At 37.8% G+C, this 20,247-nt stretch overlaps 1 protein-coding gene across 1 annotated transcript in view; it reads right to left on the bottom strand.

The window, feature by feature from the left end:
- Positions 1-20,247, bottom strand: part of TRPM6 (transient receptor potential cation channel subfamily M member 6) — a 151,133-nt gene that overhangs the window by 48,994 nt on the left and 81,892 nt on the right. The window contains exons 17-24 of the mRNA XM_072762631.1: positions 18,690-18,970; positions 17,230-17,458; positions 14,626-14,778; positions 8,333-8,479; positions 5,898-6,026; positions 4,229-4,480; positions 2,476-2,650; positions 2,154-2,268 (exon numbers count right to left, since the gene is read on the bottom strand). Coding sequence (XP_072618732.1) covers positions 2,154-2,268; positions 2,476-2,650; positions 4,229-4,480; positions 5,898-6,026; positions 8,333-8,479; positions 14,626-14,778; positions 17,230-17,458; positions 18,690-18,970 — 1,481 coding nt within the window. The remainder of the gene's footprint in view (positions 1-2,153; positions 2,269-2,475; positions 2,651-4,228; positions 4,481-5,897; positions 6,027-8,332; positions 8,480-14,625; positions 14,779-17,229; positions 17,459-18,689; positions 18,971-20,247) is intronic.

A 20,247-nucleotide genomic window follows, 5' to 3' on the forward strand; every position in this document is an offset into this window, starting at 1 on the left:
GTAAATGTTAGAAGTTTATAAAAAGAGATGACAGTTATCATATAATCTGTGACAAGCAGAAAGGTATGTCTTCCCCCATGTATTTGCAATAGTCATTTTTTAAGTATTCTGATTTATTTTTGCTTCTCTCTATTATTATTATTATTATTATTATTATTATTATTATTATTATTTTTAGTTAGATCCCATCGCATTGATTTCTCTTCTCTTCTTGGGAAAAATTCATCAGCAAAAAAGACAGTAAAATATCTTTTCCTTATGGTGCTTATATTCCTGAAAAGGAGACCCATAAACAGGGAAGGGGGGAAGTATAAATAAATTATAAAATATATTTGTATTTATAAGTGGGTATAAAGAAAGAAGAGTAGGGGAAACCAGGCATGTCAAAGAGATGGCTGAGGGAAAAGGGGCTGTACTTTCAAATGTCATCCTTAGGTCAGGGCTAATGATAAAGGGAACATGTGAGCAAAGACTAGAAAGGGGTAAGAAAATGGATCACACCAGCAGGTGATGGAAGAGCACTCCAGGTAGAGAGAATAGCAACTACAAACACACCTGTGCTTGTTGAAAACCTATGAGGGGCCAGTGTGATTGGAGAGGAAAGGGTTAGGGGAAGAGGAGTGTGATGCATGATTTGAAAAGCAGCAGGGAAGCCAGATCACTGGGGTTCTCTAGGTCATTGCAGGAACTTTGAAATGGGATGCCACTGAGGGTTCAGAGCAGAGTAGTGACATCATGTGACATATGTTTTTAAAGGGTCACTAGGAGCTACCATGTTGATAAGAGAATATGGGGCCAAAGATAGAAGCAGAGAAATGAGTAGGAGGCTCTCTGGTAGCAGTATGGTTGGATTGATGATCTGTTGGGAGGCAGAGCCAACAGGAGTTCCTGACAGTTTTGAGACAGAGATACAAGTGGTATTGAGAATGACTCCAAGGCTTATGATCTGAACAGCTGGGGAAATGGAGACTTGATAGAAATTTGTGGTCTTCTGCATAGATTTGGGAAGGATGACAAATATATGCTGGGAAAGAGAGGAGATCAAGAGTTTGGACATTTAGAATTTTAGAATTCTATTATACATCCAACTGGTAGTGAAAGTGGGCAGCTGGATCTGTGAGGTTGGACTCTGAGGAAGAGATAGGGGATGGAAACATAAAGTAGAATTTGTCAGCATTATAGGACACTGACCAAGATCACCAAACAAAATGTAAATAAGAGATGAGTGGGTGCTTCGGTGGCTCAGTTGGTTAAGCGTCTGCCTTTGGCTCAGGTCATGATCTCAGGGTCCTCAGGGTCTTCTCAGGGATTGAGCCGTGCAATGGGCTCCCTGCTCAGTGGGCAGCCTGCTTCTCCCTCTGCCCTTCCCCACAACTTGTGTGCTCTCTCTCTCTCTCTCTCTCAAACAAATAAACAGAAATCTTTATTAAAGAGAGAGAGAGAGAGAGAAAGATGAGCAAGGTCTGGGACCAGGGACATTCCAATGTTACAAGGTTAAGGAGGAGATGATGCAGAAAAGCAGACTGAGGGCAGCCGGGGTGGCTCAGCAGTTTAGCGCTACCTTCAGCCAAGGGTGTGGTCCTGGAGACCCGGGATTTGAGTCCCACATCAGGCTCCCTGCTTGAAATGGAGCCTGCTTCTCCCTCTGCCTGTGTCCCTGCCTGTGTGTGTGTGTGTGTGTGTGTGTGTGTGTGTCATGAATAAATAAAATCTTAAAAAAAAAAGAAAAGAAAAGAAAAGCAGACTGAGAGGAAATGAAAAGTGAGCTAGAAGAAAACAGAGAATAAGATACACTGGAGCCAAGAAAAGAAAAGTCAACAAGAACCCCACTGTCAGCTTTCAATTTCAGACACTTATTCTTCCATGATTCCAATTCGTTGCTTTACTACAATGCATGTTCTCCTTTCATTCTGCTTTTACTAATTTCTCTCCATTTATTGTTTTTTCCTCTTTTCTTGTGCTCTGTTCCCTATCTACCAGTAGTTTCATGCCCATATGTCAAAACTACAGTGAAAAAGGGGGGAAAAAAGGAACACAGAAAACCCAAAGGTTTCATACTCAAAATAGATTTTGATTTAAATGAAATCATTTTGATTTAATTTTGATTAATTTTGATTTACATAAAATAACCATATTTAATTAAAATAACCTACTTGAAAAAAGCAATCAACAGGTTCACCATGATGATATACTGTACGAAGAGGTAGACAGCTTGGAGAAACGGAGTAAGAAAAGAACCAGGAGGGCAAGACGGGCGGCTTTCGCAAACTACAAATAAAGAATTTAAAAGAATGAGAGATAAGATGAATCACAGTCCTATGGTTCTACACAAATATTTAGCACATTAACTTAGCAGAATACCGCCAATTTTCGGCATCTTTAAGATCCAGATGAGTATTCTCCAGATTTTTTTTCTTTTACTCTGAATATCCACAAAGGTTTGATTTCTCCATGATGGCAAAATCCCCTACACACCATCTATATCTGAAGCATAGACTTCTCCATAAATCATCCAGTATGGCTCAAATACAACATCTCGAGCAAGACTCCAAGATGGAAGCTGCTTTGGCGAAAGGATGGCCTTGCGGGCCACTCCAAAGCTCAACAGGACTATGGCCATCAAGATCACAATGTAGAACATGTTTGCTGTCTGCAAAATAGCAAGGCACAACCAGAAGTTTACCACAGATTTGAAATTTAAAACAAATCAAGCGCTAGCATCATTCATAATTACACCTCCAATAATAAGACTGTCTAGTCATTGACCAAAATGCCCTAGTCCATGAAGAGCTGGGCTTCCTGTGGCTAAATCACCTCCTTCTCTCTGTACATGTTTTATGTTGATGTGGTCTACGGAGGAACAGAAATGTGCTGAGGGTAAAGAATTTGTGCTTAAACAAAAAATAGGGAGTATTCAAATTAGTCAAAAATCCTTATTCCTAGGATTATCTTCAGGAGTTGGTTAGAGTCTGAGAAACTGATCAAGTCAGATTCATTTCACTTACTAAATGTACATCACCTCAACCCACTGGTTCACTGTGGCAGAGATAATTATGCCATGAGTATCTTATGAGCTCCTTGGCATTTCTTAGCCTCCCTTCCACAAAGCTGGGACCCTATGATCTATTCTAGCCAATGGCCTCTGGAGTGATGGGAAGTTATTTTACTTCCTGTCCAGAACAGTTAAAAGCCATTGGACTTTCTCCACCCCTCTCATTCCCCATCATAGGAGGCCTTGGAAGCCACATGCGACATGACTCCATCACCAGGTGGAAGGATTCTGGATCCCTGACTTATAGGGTAAAGGTCAGTCCCCATGAACACTCATTACACTTTGCATTAGGGAGAAATAAACCTGTACTATGTCACTAAGATATATTAGTTACCTCCGTATAGCCTGTCTGGTAAATACCAATGTCACCAAAACCAGAGAAAACATTGCCAGTCTAAAAGTGTAAAGAAAGAAAAATCTGTCTTTGGAGTCCAGAAGACACTCCCTTTTCTGTTCTTCTTTGTTTTCACATTATGATTCTTTCTCTAGAACTTGTCCCTTCCCTGCCAATGGGTATTTCAGAAGGAACAACCAAAGATGATCTGGAAGTACTGTACTTCCTAGAGGGTGGGTCTCAGGTCCCTCTACAGAGCCTGTTAGAGAAGGGTAACCCATCTGCACAGGAGGCTCAGGTGAAAGAGACAGGTAGTTCAGATTTGAAACCTGACCTCCCTACTTATGCCCTTGGGAGATCTGCTTAATCTCCATTTCCTTATATGTAAAATGTGGATAATAATAGTACCTATTTCATAAAGTCATTTTGAAGATTGAGTTAAGAGGTACAAAGTACTTAGAACTGGGTGTGTACTATAATATGTACTATTTAAGAGCTGGCCAAGGGTGAGGAGATACTTTAGCAGAAAATATTACTGCTATCCTCACATAAACCTCACCCCCAAGAATTACCATGCTTAGAGACAAATTTGCTTCAATCATACTATCTGGCCCCTACCCAAAAAGCTAATAAGCAGAGTATCCAAATCAACGAGCCAATACACTCTCCTAGGACATTTGTGAAATACGAGTTCATGGTTTTAAGGAAAGCAGAGATGAAGTGAGCTGGATGTCTGGGCTTCTGTAAATAATTCTAAAAGTTAAACTTTTGTAAACCATGAAAGTAGGTAGAACCATCTGGGGTCCAAAGGACCCCAGAATATATAAGCAGACCATACTCACCATTTTTGCAATCATGGTCACATACGGACCTACATGTTGATTCACAGCAAAGAAGTCCAGGAGCCGTGAGAACCAGAATATGATGTCTATGCAGTATATCAGTCTTCCCGCTGTGTGCAAAGGAGGATCGCCCCACCGGAGGCCGAAGCCAACTGAAAACAGGCCAATAGCCACAGTTTCTATCACGTTCCAGTACTCACTAATCCATACCTTCACCTTTTGAGTAAACTTCCCAGGTTCTGAAATACAGACCTAAAAGAAGAAAGAAAGAGGGAAATTTAAAGAATGCGGTATATAACTCAAGAGCCTCATAATAACATTCTTTGGTACATCAAGTGCTTGCTTACAGAGAAATTTGAATCCCACCAAACCTTAGGTCACTTGGATATTTTATAGACTTCAGTTATCCTTGGCTAATGAACTACTAAAATAATTTTAGTAGTTAAACAAGTAGTAAAACAAGTGTGTTTTAATGTCACTGCTAGTGTGAACCAGCAGTTTGAAAAACAAACCAGAAGTTTAAAAAAAAAAAAAAAAAAAAGGAGCAGCTTTTCCTAGCTTTCATGAATCCTAAGCTAACACAGGGGACCACCAAGACATTTTAAAACCCAGTATTACAGAGGATCTATATACCTACAATTCTATTTTCGTGAGGGATAGCCAAGTGCAGAGGACATTGGTTTGAAATCCACGAATCCTGCAATCTAGTCTTCCTACTGCTATTTAGTGGGTTTTTGAGAAATTACTAAGAATGCAATATTATAAGTCACTATAAGAAATTACCCTTGCAATAGACTATCAGACAAATTCAAATTTAAAATAATTAACTTTTTTCCCTGAAGCAAAAAAAAAAAAAAAAAAGTGAATTCAGATAATGTTTTTTTCCTGAATTGTTTTCTATAAACTCCACAGTGGTAACAGGCAAGCAATATACATATAATTACTAAGAATACATTTACTTAGTATAGTAGTCATATTAGCTCTGGGACAAAATAAATGTATACAAATGCATAGACATAGAGATATATGCACACTGAGATACATATACATTGATGCATAAAACAAACTTGTAACTATACATGATTGCAGTTACAACTTCATGGATGCTAATTCTTTCTTTTTTAAGTGACTCATTTGCAAAACTAAAAATGAAAATTTTGTATTGCTTTGTTTTTTGGACTACTTGCCTCAGGGATTTTCAGCTTCAATTTTCAAAGGTGTTTAGTAAAATAATTCAAAAGCTATAAATGAATTATTTACCTACTGCACAACTCTAGTCATTTCTGGGCCTAGTGTGAAATGGAGCTGACAGTATGCAAGCAATGGTAGGCTATAAAAATCAATCTTACTCGAAAAAAAAAAAACTTCTGGGACATCAAATAGATGGAGGGCCTAACAGCAATTAGATAGCATCACTCTAAGACTGATAAAACACACTAGGACTTCTACAAAAATAATTGCTTTCAAAGAGCAGCAACCAGAAAAGTATCTGGCAGGGAGTAAGGGTTAAGATCAGAGATTTTCCCCTCAATACCCTTCCTAGGGCAAGCAAATTAAGATCAGCATTGTCTGCCTCACCCCCACCCTTGACCCGCTGTCCGTTTTCATCATGAGCCCAAAATACCTCTTTGCAGAGATGTAGAAGACAAAGGTAGAAGGGATGACTCACCTCCCTGACTTTCTCAATGGCATTGGTGAAGATATAAATGATAACAAGCCACTCCTGCACGCTGGGCTGGGGCTGCATCTCCACCAACACAGTGTAAGTGAACAGCATGAGGAATGCCAAATATGCCATCTATGAGGGGGACACACATTCCCTAGACATGAGTGAGAGTCATAATGGAGAATGCCAAGCAGACACAAAGAGCCAAGCAGAAACACACACATAAGAACTTTAACATAATAACATGGAAATATAACTGGGACTGATTTTAATCTGATTTTAAGGAAAGCACAAGAGTCTGCAGCTTTCTAATACAGGATTTAATGGAAGGAATGAAGGTCATTGTTCTCAAATGCATGGAAGGGGGCATTGACTCATCTTGTTGGCTCCTGAACAGAATTTCCAGAACTCTGCACATGCCAGCATGGTCACTGTCAGGCAATCAACAAGGTGAGAGGGAATCACACACTCTCCCCTCCATCTAAGCATAGAAAACGTGTGTCCCAAGTACAGCAATGAGCAGTATCAGGAAGTACCTATTTTCAAATGTAATGAATTGTGATTTACTTCTGCTTGGGAGGTTTGGGGTTTTTGTTTGTTTTTATTTTTATTTTTTTTCGTTTATTTAAGAGAAAGAAAGCACAAGAGAGAGAGCACAAGAGGGAGAAGGGGCAGAGTGACAAACAGACTCCCCACTGAGCAGAGAGCCCGACTCAGGGCTTGATGCCAGGACCTTGAAATCATGACTTGAACCAAAGGCAGATGCCCAACCAACTGAGCCACCCAGATGCTCCTGCTGGTAGTTTTATGTTAATTAAAACCTACTGGTTAGTAGAAAAGTATTGTCTAACTGTGAATCCTTGTAATTAAAAGATTATCGACATATTTATCTGCAGCGCTCAGCATGAGTATTCTAACACATGGTAGACATTCAAGAAATTCACGCTTAATTACTGTTTATATTAAACCTAGATTTCTAATATTTTCAAAGAATTAAGGCACAGTAAGCACACACACACACACACACACACACACACACATACATATTGATTAATAGCTTTGCAATCTTATCTGAAGTCTTTGTTTTCTTAAGATACATTTCCAGAAGTAGAATCGTTGGGCATACACACTTAAAACAGTGACAAATATTACTCAATTATCCACCAGAAAGGCTTTACCAATTTTGACCGAAACCAACAATGCATGAGACAGTGCAGTTCTTTAAATAGACAGTGACAGTCCATGGTGTTCACTGATCGACAGATGTTTTAAAGGCCCAGATCAACTGAAAGAAGTGTGTGTGTGTGTGTGTGTGTGTGTGTGTGTGTGTGTGTGTGTGTGTTCATTCTCAAGGAGATGAATCATATTATTTTAACCTGAATCCCTATTTCTCAGATCTTTTTGAGCTCTACCTAAGTTTGGTATGTTATTTTCTCAGTTCAGTTCTACATATAGAATAGTTAAAACCACTTGTAACTACAGCTGCAATGATATTTACAGCAGGTGGTGTTCGGGACAGGCATGATGGGTATTGCTGTCTCTGAGTTAAAAACCTCTTGGAGCTACCATCAGAGCCTTTGGAATATTTTGTTGCATATTTACAAAAAGGGTGAAACTTCATCATTTGAAAGAAGATTTGATTTTTGAAATCAAACAGAACTGTGTATGCATTTCATAAGTATATGTAATAAATGTTTGAATGAAAAAGTATATATTTTGAAATATGACACATTTAGATAAATATCCTTTTAAAATCACACTTCATATGTTTTAGAAAGACACAATCTTGGCCATGAACAATTTAGAGTATATATAAAGCATCAAAAAAACAAATGCTATTAAATAAATTTGGAAAGCACTCATTACATTTAAAGTGCCGTTCATGATTTCTCTGTATCACTGTGATCAATATAAGATGTAGTATTTGTTCATAAATTTATTGTCCTCTAAAATTTTATTGTCCTCTATATATTTATAACCATATGCTATTGAAGATAAAAAGTAAAAGTTTTGCATTTTTTCCTCTATGTTATACATTATTCTTACAAATAGAAAATCAACTCAACTGCTGAATTCTTTGCCCAAGATAAGAAAAGAATCCACCTCCATCACTTAATTCTACAACCACTGTTGTTAACGATTGTTCCACAAAGTTTCAAATGCTCCAGTTCCAGCAGAGCCAATGAAAAGCACTCAGGAAAGAAGAAAATGCTTGTTCTTTCACTCCCATAGTAGGAGTGATCTGCTCTAATTCCTCACCTCCCTCCAATCTCTTTCCTACTTTGTCATTCTCGTTGTTGCTTCCCCCCACCCCCCGCCCCCGTCATGGCATTTCTACATTTTATCACAAGTTGGCAAATTGGGCATATCATTACCAAAATCATCATTAACTATTGTCCAGCATGAAGACTATATTTAATTGCTTCAATGAGACCAACCGTATAAAACCAAAACTTGACAATTGGAGCATTGTAGAACTCATAGATTTTCCTGGTCCATGGAAGGCTTTGGGGATCGCTCTTTGAATCAAAGTGCTGATTTTCATCTAGTTTCTCATCAGGGCCTCTTTCCAAATCATAGTCTTTCTGCAAAATAAATAATCATTTATTGTCAGAGTCCTAAGTAAAATACTGACATTTGAGAACATCCAAAATATGTCATATATATGAATATAATAAATATATTAAAATTAATTGGCACTCACCTCCCAAATTATAATCTTCATCTTGGAAGGAAAGAAAACTATATGTACTGTATAAATCTTGGACTTTTGGGTAAGGAGCACAGGACATGTCTGAAATGCAAGCTTTAGTCTCCAATAATGAAACCTAGACAAACTAAGCATAGTTCCAAGGATTTAAAAATGATCCCTGTTCCTGTTCTGCTTTGTCTCCTTTATCAGTATTTTAGAACCTAAAAATATCATAAAAATCCCCATGAAATCCTTAATAGATAATACAGTTATTTCCATCACAGAGGAGAACAAAATGGACACCCAACAGTGATAAATTTTCCAATTCCTAGGAAACTCAGGCACAGCATTAGTTCTAGAATTCCAGCTTTGATAGAAATGGTTCTCCACTCATTTATAGCAGAAGTGCTTTGCCTCAAGTTCTTGCACTCTCTGAGCTTCAAGTTTCTTGAACCTCCTGCAACTATTTGCAAGTATTTGTGTTGTACATGCATTTTTCTAGGGAAAGCATCAAATCTTTCATCGGTTGACTCAAAATGTCAGTCCAAGGAGGTTAACCCTTGTCAGTGATGAGCAGTAAGTATCTGTGTGGCAGACAAGTGGTTGTGTGATGGACTACACAGATGTACAGAGAAGAGCCTTTTAAAAGAGGGGGGGTGGGAATTGAAAAGAAAAAAAATCACTTGTAACCTGGTTGCTTTAGGGAAGAGAGAACTTACGGATGATAAAAGAGAAGCAAAAGAGATGTTACTCTACTCCACAGAGCTCTGTGTGGTTCTAATTTTTAAATAGGAAATGCATTACTTTTGTGATCTGAAAAAATATTAAAAGAAAGGAATGTTCTCTGATGCTTTTTAGATGAATACATTTCTTCAACCTATCCACAAAAGATGTCTGCCTAGGGTCACACCTGCAAGACTGGTAAGATTTAGAAGCCTAGGAATAACTATTGCTTGAATTGTCCATAAAATTGATAAAATGTAATTTTTGAGGCTTCAGGCATCAGGATGGGCTACCTCAGTGCCTAATTAACTGCTGTCACTTATATCATTTGGGGCTGTGAAATCAGCATTGTGACCTAAGGGTGTAGGAAGTGACCTAGCTCCTAATAGGTCTGAAGTTGCCTAGAGTTAAAATAGCTTAGAACCAATGAGAAAAGTCATCATTTACTATGATTTTAATGACATCTGTACCACTTTAAAAAGACCCCAGAAGGCAATTTCAGTAATGACTATTTTATTAAATGACTTATAATTATTTTTTCTAGGTGTTTCTAATTAAATCTTATTTACTCTTGACAGTTTGGTATGGATTATAAAGTCCTCACTGAGCCTCTCTGAGTTGAACTCCGAGTCATCAACTATCATGGTAAAGACAATATAAGAATATAAATTCTGGGACACCTGGGTGGCTCAGTCAATTAAGGGTCTGCCTTTGGCTCAGGTCATGATGCCAGGACCCTGGGATTGAGCCCCACATAGGGCTCCCTGCTCAGCAGGGAGTCTGCTTTTCCCTCTCCCTTTGCCTGCCACTCTGCCTGCTTGGGCTTGCTATCTCTATCTCTCTCAAATAAATAAACAAATACATAAAATCTTAAAAAATAAAAAGAATATAAATTCAGAATCAGGATGTCCTCCCCTGAAAAAATGAGTGGGAAATATCAGAAAGGGAGACAGAACATGAGAGACTCCTAACTCCTAACTCTGGGAAACAAACTAGGTGGGGTGGAAGGGGAGGTGGGCAGGGGGTGGCGGTGACTGGGTGATGGGCACTGAAGGGGGCACTTGATAGGATGAGCACTGAGTGTTATTCTATATGTTGGCAAATTGAACACCAATAAAAAATAAATTTATATATATATAAAAAGAAAGTAACAGTGTGGGCACCTGGGTGGCTCAGTGGTTGGGCGTCTGTCTTCAGTTCAGGGCATGATCCCAGAGTCCTGAGATTGAGTCCCGTATCAGGCTCCTCACAGGGAGCCTGCTCCTCCCTCTGCCTATGTCTCTGTCTTCCTCATGAATAAATAAATAAAATCTTTAAAAAAGGGGGAAAAAAAAAAAAGGATGTCCTCTCCTTCCCCCACCTTAGAAGAAGGTAAAGACAAAAATGTTTTACTTAACTTTTATTCTACTCAAATCTCAATATAATCAATCAAACTCTCTTTCTATCTCCCTCCCTCCCTCCTCCGTCCCTCCCTCTCCCCCAACCCTCTCCCCTCTCCCCTGTCCTCCTTCCTCTTTCTAACAGGAATCTGATCAGCAGGCACATAGAATAAAATTATAACTATATCAATTCTATTGCAGTTCATACCTATTTCCCATTGCTATTACTACCATCTTTCCCACTTAACAATGTTCTGATAAAACAGATTACTCTTCAACTTCAGAAAAAAAAAATTTTTAAGATTTTATTTATTTATTCATGAGAGACACACACAGAGAGGCAGAGACATAGGCAGAGGGAGAACCAGGCTCCCTGTGGGGAGCCAAATGTGGGACTCGATCCCAGGACCCCAGGATCACGACCTGAGCCAAAGGCAGATGCTCAACCGCTGAACCACCCAGGTGTCCCTGGAAAATATTTTTTCATTATGGTTTATCAACATGTCTAAGACTAAACTTGTCTTTTTACTTCCAAACCTGCTCCTTTTCTAAAAATTCTCATATCCCTTCAAGATGGCCTTGTTTTAACCATCAAACTTTTGGTCATATTTTCTATCTCCCTTCATCTATGCCCCATTTTCAAATATTATTTGACTCTTCATCTAAGATCTCTCTTTTTCCTCTTCATGTCTATTGCTACTAACTCTGGGAAAAGCCTTTAATCCTTCTCCTCTGGCTGGGTACACCAGCCTATGCTCTCCCTGCTTTCAGCCTATCTTCCTGCTACATCATCCCATATACTGGAGACAAAGTAATTTTCCTAATGGTCACATCATCTTGCTACTCTGCTTATGTGAATCTACTGGCTATACATTACCTACAGGAAAAAAAACAGCACATTCCTTCATAGGATATACAAGAGTCTCCGGGATCTAGCCTCAATCTACTTTCCCAGCTATACCTGCAAATATTCCCTCCTTGTCCCATATCCACTACTACCTGGACTCTAGCCAAACCATAGAACTTATAATGCTTAACATACATCTTGCATTTACTGCCTCTGTACCCCTATTTACTGTCTATCTTTCCATGGAAATGCTAGTTCCACACATCAAGTCCTAGCTTCATCACCTCATACATGAAGCCGCCACCAATCTGTAATCCTTACCAACTGACACAATTGAGAAGAATCTTCTTCCTCTGGTTAAGTCATTCTGCCATCTTGCTATAATTTGTTCCTAGGAAAGCTCATGCCATCAAAAGTCATGCTTTCAAAGAGTTAGGCACTAGAAAGATTTAAATTGCTCATGGCAAAGTTCTTTTGCCTGTAGAGACTTCAGTAAGGACTTTTATAAAATCTCAAAAAACAGATGCAGTAGTTGAGTCTATACAGCTTGAGGACAATGGCCTCCTTTCTCCAATTACCAGTTGTGTTTTCATTATATTAATTATCGCCCACTATTACCACAAAGACAAAGCACAAAGATCCACTAAAAGTACATCTATGTCTCATCTGTCTTCACTTTTCTCCCAAAATATATAACACAAATTGTGTTCCTTAACTAATCAAGCACATTATATTTAATTAGCATTGTGAAATTACACATTCCATCAAATGCTGACTCTGCCCCTACTCTCTGTTTAGCAAAATTCCAAACACCAAGCAGACAATTAAAAACTATTGTTCTGGGCAGTCCAGGTGGCTCAGCAGTTTAGCACCTCCCTTCAGCCCAGGGCATGATCCTGGGATCCCGGGATCAAGTCCCAACCTCAGGCTCCCGGCATGGAGCCTGCTTCTCCCTCTGCCTGTGTCTGTGCCTCTCTCTCTGTGTCTGTCATGAATAAATAAATAAAATCTTAAAAAAATATATTGTTCTAGTTAAATTCAGAGACAAAAGAACATCATTACTGTGATTATAATTCATTCATAACAGAACAGGTTTGAGACACTTTTTAATAAATGTTTTAAATTGAATAATGCTGAGGTATAATGGATATTTTATCTGATTATAAGCTCCATGGTGACAGGGATCACATCTGCCTTAGTTACCGCAGTGTTCCCAGAACATCATATCTTGTCTGGCACATGGACGGTGGCCATTAAGTATTCTTGGAATTAATAAATCAATATGGCCATATCCAAGTCATCCGGGTGGGCAATTTTATAAATAGGACCACTATACTACAGCCAAAGTTTAATTTTTCTGGGAACTGTGAGAACTTACTATATTTTTTTATCTTAAAAGCACATTATTTGCCATATAAGGAAGGACTTCCTTCTCTAAAAGTTTCCCTTTAAGAATGGCTACTTAGTAGCATGCTCTAACCATTTATTGCCTTGAGTGTTTATGAGACCTTACCTTTCCATGAACCCTGTAAGAGCCAAAAGTGAAGTCACATCCACTTGCAAAGTACTATCTGCTACCAACAGACAACATATTTACATGTTTGTTTAAACTGACAACATATTTATGTTTGTTTATAGAGATAGATAGGGAGTAAGTAGGTAGGCTGTACCTAAATAAGCAGCTTTCTCCATTGTTCATTTCAACAAACTAAACGTGAACATATAAATAAGCAAAATCAAACAAAATATCTCACATATAAAGACTTCATGTTATTTCTAGAGGCATTAAGTCAATACTACATTTCTTATCTTTCCTTAAAAAATTTTGAAATGGTCTAAGCTCACTGACCATATCATCTAGCCAGTACAATCACAATTGTGACAACTCAATTAGCCCAGCTTTATAAGATAACTGCTCACACATTCCACAGAGGTTAGAATGCACCTGCCATCTTGTATTCTGAGAACCCCAGATAGAACTATCAGGCTTAATAAAGTGAGAGTGGAAGAAAGGGGGAGAGGGTAGAAAAGAAGAATATATATATATATATACCCAAATAGGCATGATAGTCAAAATATTTAACATCTGATTTGATAGAGGCATTAATCAGAAGGGATGCTCACCCAATCACAACAGCTGTCAGCCATACAAACGAATTATAATTGCTTATCTTCCATTTAATATTTAATACTTATTGAGTACATTTTTAAATATTGTAACAAATACTTCACAAGTGCAAAAGTATATCCAGTAAGACGCTACTAAAAATGCCTCATGAAAGTATTGAGTACCAGGGGAGATGTTCACTGCACCTTCAGTAATAATTTTATAAGTAATGATCCAAGCTGAGACATAAAATGAAATATATATATATATATATATATATATATATATATATATATATATGCAGAGACAGCATACTGGAGACCCTCCAGTGAAGATGTGTTGCAAGAGCAGTATCTTAAGTTACTCAGGAAAGTATATACATCCAGGGACTCACATGACATTATTTGGTCACTGGATACAACAAATGAAAAAGAAAAAAAAAACTTGGAGTGGAACAGTGAAGATAATGCAAAATCTAAACCTAAATCTTTAAAAATAAAGATTTTAAGGATATGAGGCATTCTTCATTGTAACCTTTTTTTTCTTTTTTTCTTTTCTAAGAGAGGGAGAGAGGTAGGGGAGGGCAAAGGGAGATAGAGCATCTTAGAGAAGTCTCAGTGCGGAGCCTAATATGGGGCTGATCTCACAACCCTGAGATCATGACCTCAGTCAAAATCAAGTCTGATGCTTAACTGATTGAGCTACCCAGGTACTCTTCCTCATTGTAATTTTAGAGAAATAATAACTCTATTTATTCTACTAGTCACAAAAGAAAATGAAAAATTAAGAAGCTGTCAAGATATAATAAAGACTTTCCCAGTTTTGCTCAATCATAATTAGATGCATCATACATGTTGTAGCTGATCATAGATAATATGATTAAGTTTGTTAAATAAATTATTTAATAAACAAACTTTAAGAATGTGTATGTTTGTGTGCAGTCAAAACCATGAAAACTTAGTTCACAATGATATCGTACTAACCGTATAAGCGCTTTCTTTCGCACTGCTGGGGTTCTGGTCACCATAATACCACACAAACTGGAAGTCCTGGGGCTGGGGAACGTGCGACATCTCTGCTCTGCTTTTAAATTCCAATGACAAAATGGTGGGTGGAAAAAGAATACTTATGATGATCTTTAAAAGAAAATAAAGCAAAATAAGTAGTAAGGGTCACACAAGGCACAAGTATTAGTCAAATAACAAAATGAAGACTTTAACATACATAAAGTACCAGGCGTATCCCTAATTCAGTTCATACCCTGATTCTATAGATATTTTTTTAATTCAATTCCAAATCTAGCAGTGTCTCCCCCAGAAATAGTCATGAATTCAAGCATATGTGTACAGGGATGTGTAATGCAGTGTTATGTGTGATACCAAAAAAATCTGTCAACCTAAATATCTGTCTATAGAAGGATAGCTGGTGTGAGACAACCTAACAAATGGGGAATATTATGCAATCTTTAAAAAGATAAAAACACTTTTTAGTATAATGAGAAGATATCCAAGTTATATTGTTAAGTGAATAAAAGCAAGTTATATAGCAATATATAGTATGTGATACTATTATTGTACAAAAAGAAATTTAAAAATTAGAAAAGATATGTGCATATACATCTATGCATTTAAAGGTTTAAAAATATATATACACTATTATTATTTATCCCTAAGGGCAAGGCAGTGAGAAATATTATTTTTCAATGAACATGAGCATATCGCTTCCATAATTCTTGAAAGCCATTTGGAATGTCTTCCTAAAACTCACCAGCCAAGAACTGATGAATTAGGATCTAGGCATGGAGAAGAACTGCCAGCAGCTCAGAGATTTTAAGTAGATAATCCAGGCTTCTTTGTTGACACAACATTTTGGGGCAAAACATTCAGTTTTGCTTCCTTTAAGTCTCGTTATGCATAGAATTACATGAGGATCAAAATGGTATTAAGTTCTAGGTAAAAAAGGCTTCTAGTAAACTGAAGTAGGTACAGAACACAGCTATGGGGAAAATTATTCCTCAAACTCCCAGCCATCTATACCCTATCTTGTTCTCTGCACATTTAAAAAGAATTATTGTCAGAGATTGTGTAGCTAGCGGTGGACCTGTTCACTTCTATGCTTCATCTTTACTAAAACTGAAATCAATAGATCAAAAGAGAACTTCTTCTAGAAATAATTGTTACTTCATCAATATTTTTAAAAGAGGAATCTTAAAAAAAAACTGAAAAAACAAAAGAGGAATCTATATGAAATAATTTTTGGTTCACATTTATCCTATTTTTGCAATATTATTAGTGGATTTCAAATGTGCTATTTCTTTTATATATTTTGTATATTATATCTTATTTCTTTGTGTTTTCTCTAGTGTGTCCCACAGAAAAATATTTTTAAGAAAGTCATTCTATTTGGGACATACACTTTAAGTGTACAAAAAGTAAAATTTTTGTCCTCTATAGCCCTTAATGCTCATGCTTTATCCCCTTTTATTCAGTTTATGAGCATATGTATTTCATAAGCTTGACCATAACCTAAAGCTTTAGGCTTGGGTTTGATGTCCAAAGCGAAATGTCTTTAGTAGTTAAATTACTCTTGATAGTTCAAGATGAGAGGTGAGGCCAAACTCCGATGGATAGAAGAATCTGGAAATAGGTGTATCAGGAAGCTTTATAAAATAGAGCATCTAACCTACATTGGATGAACAGAACAGAAATTGCTAATTTTATTTAGTGTGTTACCAATTAATATTCTTTTTTTCTAAGATTTTATTTATTAAATATTTTATTTATTACAGACAGAGGCAGACACAGGCAGAGGGAGAAGCAGACTCCCCGGAGGGAAACTGATGTGGGATTCCATCCGAGGACCCCAAGATCATGACCTGAGCCAAAGGCAGATGCTCAACCACTAAGCCACCCAGGAGTCCCCCGATTAATATTCTTAAACTGAAAAAAATTTCACTAAAAAGGCTCATTTACTTCTGTTATAGTTATCAGAGGCCATGGAGTTTGCCAAGAATGAAATCTTGTATATGCTTGTATCTGCTTTAAACTTCTAAGCACCTGCACAAGGAAATGCCTTTTGACGGATGGAGCTGGTGTAATCATCCCCATTTCTGAAAAGAAACTGTGACAGTGGAAGATAAAGTATTTGTCCCAGCTCATTCATGAGAACCAAAGATACTAACTGGTTTTCCTGAATATATTCTTCCAGAACAAGGGGAAAATGAACTCAAGAGCACAGACATTCAGAGTAAAGGAATATTAAACTCTACAAAGCAAGCAAATATATCTTTTTTAAAATTGAAGTATAGTTGATACACAAGGTTACATTAGTTTCAGGCGTACAGAATAGTCATTTGATACCTCTTTGGGTGACACTGTGCTCACTGCAAGTGTGCCTATCATCTGTCCCCATACAATGCTAGCATAATACCACCGACTCTATTCCATATGCAATATGTTTCATCCCTGTGACTTATTCATTCCATCACTGGAAGCCCGTATCTCACTCTCCCCTACACCCATTTTGCCCAATCTCTCCCCCACCCCTTCCAGCAGCCACCAGTTTGTTCTCTGTGTAAGTGAACGTACCTTTAACCAGGAGTTTTTCCTCATTTTCAGGCGCCCGGTCCACATGTCTGTCAGTAGCATTTGGGTGCAAGTATGTGAAACAAAGGGCCGCAATCTTCCAGATGCAGCCAGTTTCAGACAAGTAGAATTGCTCCAGTTCTTGAGTTCATAGGTCAACAGTTTCATGGCCATTCTTTCATTCTGCTTGAATGCTTTCTCCAACACATCCAGAGCAAGTTGGCCGAACTGTCTGTAATGACACAGTGGTGAATGGCAAAAACAAATGCAGGTGAGAGTCCCAGAAACATTTTAAAAGATTAGTTAGGAGACTTGAGGAAAGATCAAACACAAAAGAATGAACAGCAACATAATAACCTCAGATTGCAGAAGCTCTTTCAACGTGGTTGCTGCACAGGAAATGGGCATTCTCCCTTTACAAAAGGGTTTACACTGCAGCATACAGAATTTGGTTTATACCAGGAGTTGTTGAGCTATCTATCCCCGGGGAGAAGCCTAACCATTCTGCAAAACAGACTATATATGGGGACCCCTGGGTGGCTCAGTCCTTGAGCATCTGCCTTCCACTTAGGTTGTGATCCCGGGGTCCTGGGATTGAGTTCCACATCGGGCTCTCTAAAGGCAGCCTGCTTCTCCCTCTGCCTGTGTCTCTGCCTCTCTCCATGTCTCTCATTAATAAATAAATAAAATCTTAAAAAAAAAAAGACTACATATAGCTTGGTTTGGGGTTCCTTGACAAGAACTAATAAAGAATTTTTTGACAGAAAAAAACTGTTGAATACTGAATAAGCAATTAAGGGAAATCATGGAGTCACCTTTTTAAAAAAATGTTAGCAAATACATAGATGACTTAAGTAAGAAGCTAGATGTGGAGACATTTTCAGGAGGGTTGTTTTTTCTAAAAAGTAGACGCTGTTACTCTCTGGAATTTTTAAAATCACAATTATACATTACTTTCTATGAACACTAGTTCTGCTTCTTTCCTCTCTCTTATAATGCTTGAGTAATCAAAAAATCAAAACCATTTCCAACCTTTCTATCTTTTGCCATCACACTCTGCTTCTTTGATACTTAACACCTCTATTTGCTTCCCTGCCTGTGAGGTACTGAAAGTAAACAAGTTTTCATTTAACTTAGTGTCAAAGAGTTTGAGAGTTGGAAGGGACTTTCAAAATCATTAACTGAACCTTCTGTGGGAGGAATCTATAGTCTCAAAATCTGGCCAATTAGTAAACAGCTGGATGAGGACTGGAAGCCACATCTCCTGACTAGAGGGATACCTCTTTTCCCTTTATTCCACAAGGCACTTTGAAATACCTAAAGACTGTTACTAGTAGGAGGGCCCAGGAAATGCAAGGCAAAAAGTCCACACATCTTACAAAGTCTAAGGCGAGGGAGATAAAAGTATCTAACCATTCTAAGAACTGTCGATGTTTAGTATGAAGTGAAGAGAGAACTCCTACTTTGAATAATTTCTCAGCTCTTCTGAGGCATCATCCATCATGTTGCTCTCCTTAGCTTCCTGGGCCATGGCTCGGTAGAGTTTATAGGCAATCACTGCCTTGACCGTGGCCTCCTCTCCATGCTGCCAGAAGAACATGGCCATCTTCTGTCTTTTCATTAGCACAGCCCAAACCAGCAGGTCATTGTAAGGGTAAATAAAGCCAGTAGATTCAAGGTCATCTGATATATTTTGTTCTTCTTTTGACTTCTTCCTTGACTTATGAAGAACTACAGACTTTTCCTGTTGGAAAATAAAATAAGAATGGATTCCCTAAGAGGACATGCAGGACATTCAATCCAATGAAACATCTCAGGTATTTCTAGGAATATTTTTCAAATCTCTGAAAAGAGACAGAAACAACAATAGAACTTTATAAACCAGAAACCAAAAATTTGGCCTTTTAGTGATCTATTTCTTTTTTTTTTTTTTAAGATTTTATTCATTTATTCATGAGACACACACACAGAGAAAGAGAGAGAGAGAGAGAGAAGAGAGGGCGAATCAGGCTCCTCGCAGGGAGCCTGACGTGGGACTCTATCCCAGGTCTCCAGGATCAGGCCCTGGGCTGAAGGCGGCACTAAACCACTGAGCCACCCAGGCTGTCCTAGTGATCTATGTCTTGTTGTATCTGATAGATCCAGGGTTCACAAGCTGAGATACCCTGTGTTCATTTAGCACAACTTAAAACACTACACCTTTGAGATAGACCCAATAGCTACATGACAATTTTCAATTTCTTAAGGAAATGGTTGAAATAACATATTGGATAAATGAGAACTATTAAAAAAAACACACACACACAAAAAAAAAACCCTCTAACCTGACTTTATAAATAAATTCATTATCTTTCCCTTAGAAAAATATTACTAGCATCGCCAACAAGCACCCAAACTGATTGGTTTTAAGTTTCCCTTCCTTTAGTCTGATTATATTCCTCTAGTAATAGTAGCATGTAATAATGAAATACTGTTCTCTACTGGATAAACTAATCCTTTACAGCTCATCTCAATGCCACTCCCCAACCTTCATGTTCTTCTGTATCCCTGTGTACACATTTATATTTCAATATTCATTATATGGCAATATGGTTATTACTTTGAGGAGGGGGCGTCATTTCTCAGTCATCATTATACTTTCTCCACCCACCTGCATCCCAAATTCAACCAAGTACCCAACATAATGCCTGGTGAATAACCAGATTAGGCAATTATTCTTTTTAATAAAAGGGGATAAGAGAGAAAATTATAAGCTTCCTCTATTTCTAGAAATAAAAGGAAATTTGTATTCATTGATGGTAATCAAGGGTAATTTTATAAAACACCCTTTCATCCTAGGAGCTATGGAAAGCAAACCTCTTTCAGCCAACATAGGAATCTTTTATATAGAAACTCCTGAGCAAAAGCATTCATGCCCAGAGGAAAGCAGGACTGAGGTAAAATGGGGAGAGTTGGATTAACACCATCACTCACATTGTTAAATTGTTGTTATGCTGTTGACTTGTACCCATTCATTTATGG

This window comes from Vulpes vulpes, chromosome 1 (assembly GCF_048418805.1).
Source record: "Vulpes vulpes isolate BD-2025 chromosome 1, VulVul3, whole genome shotgun sequence".
Lineage (NCBI taxonomy): Eukaryota > Metazoa > Chordata > Mammalia > Carnivora > Canidae > Vulpes > Vulpes vulpes.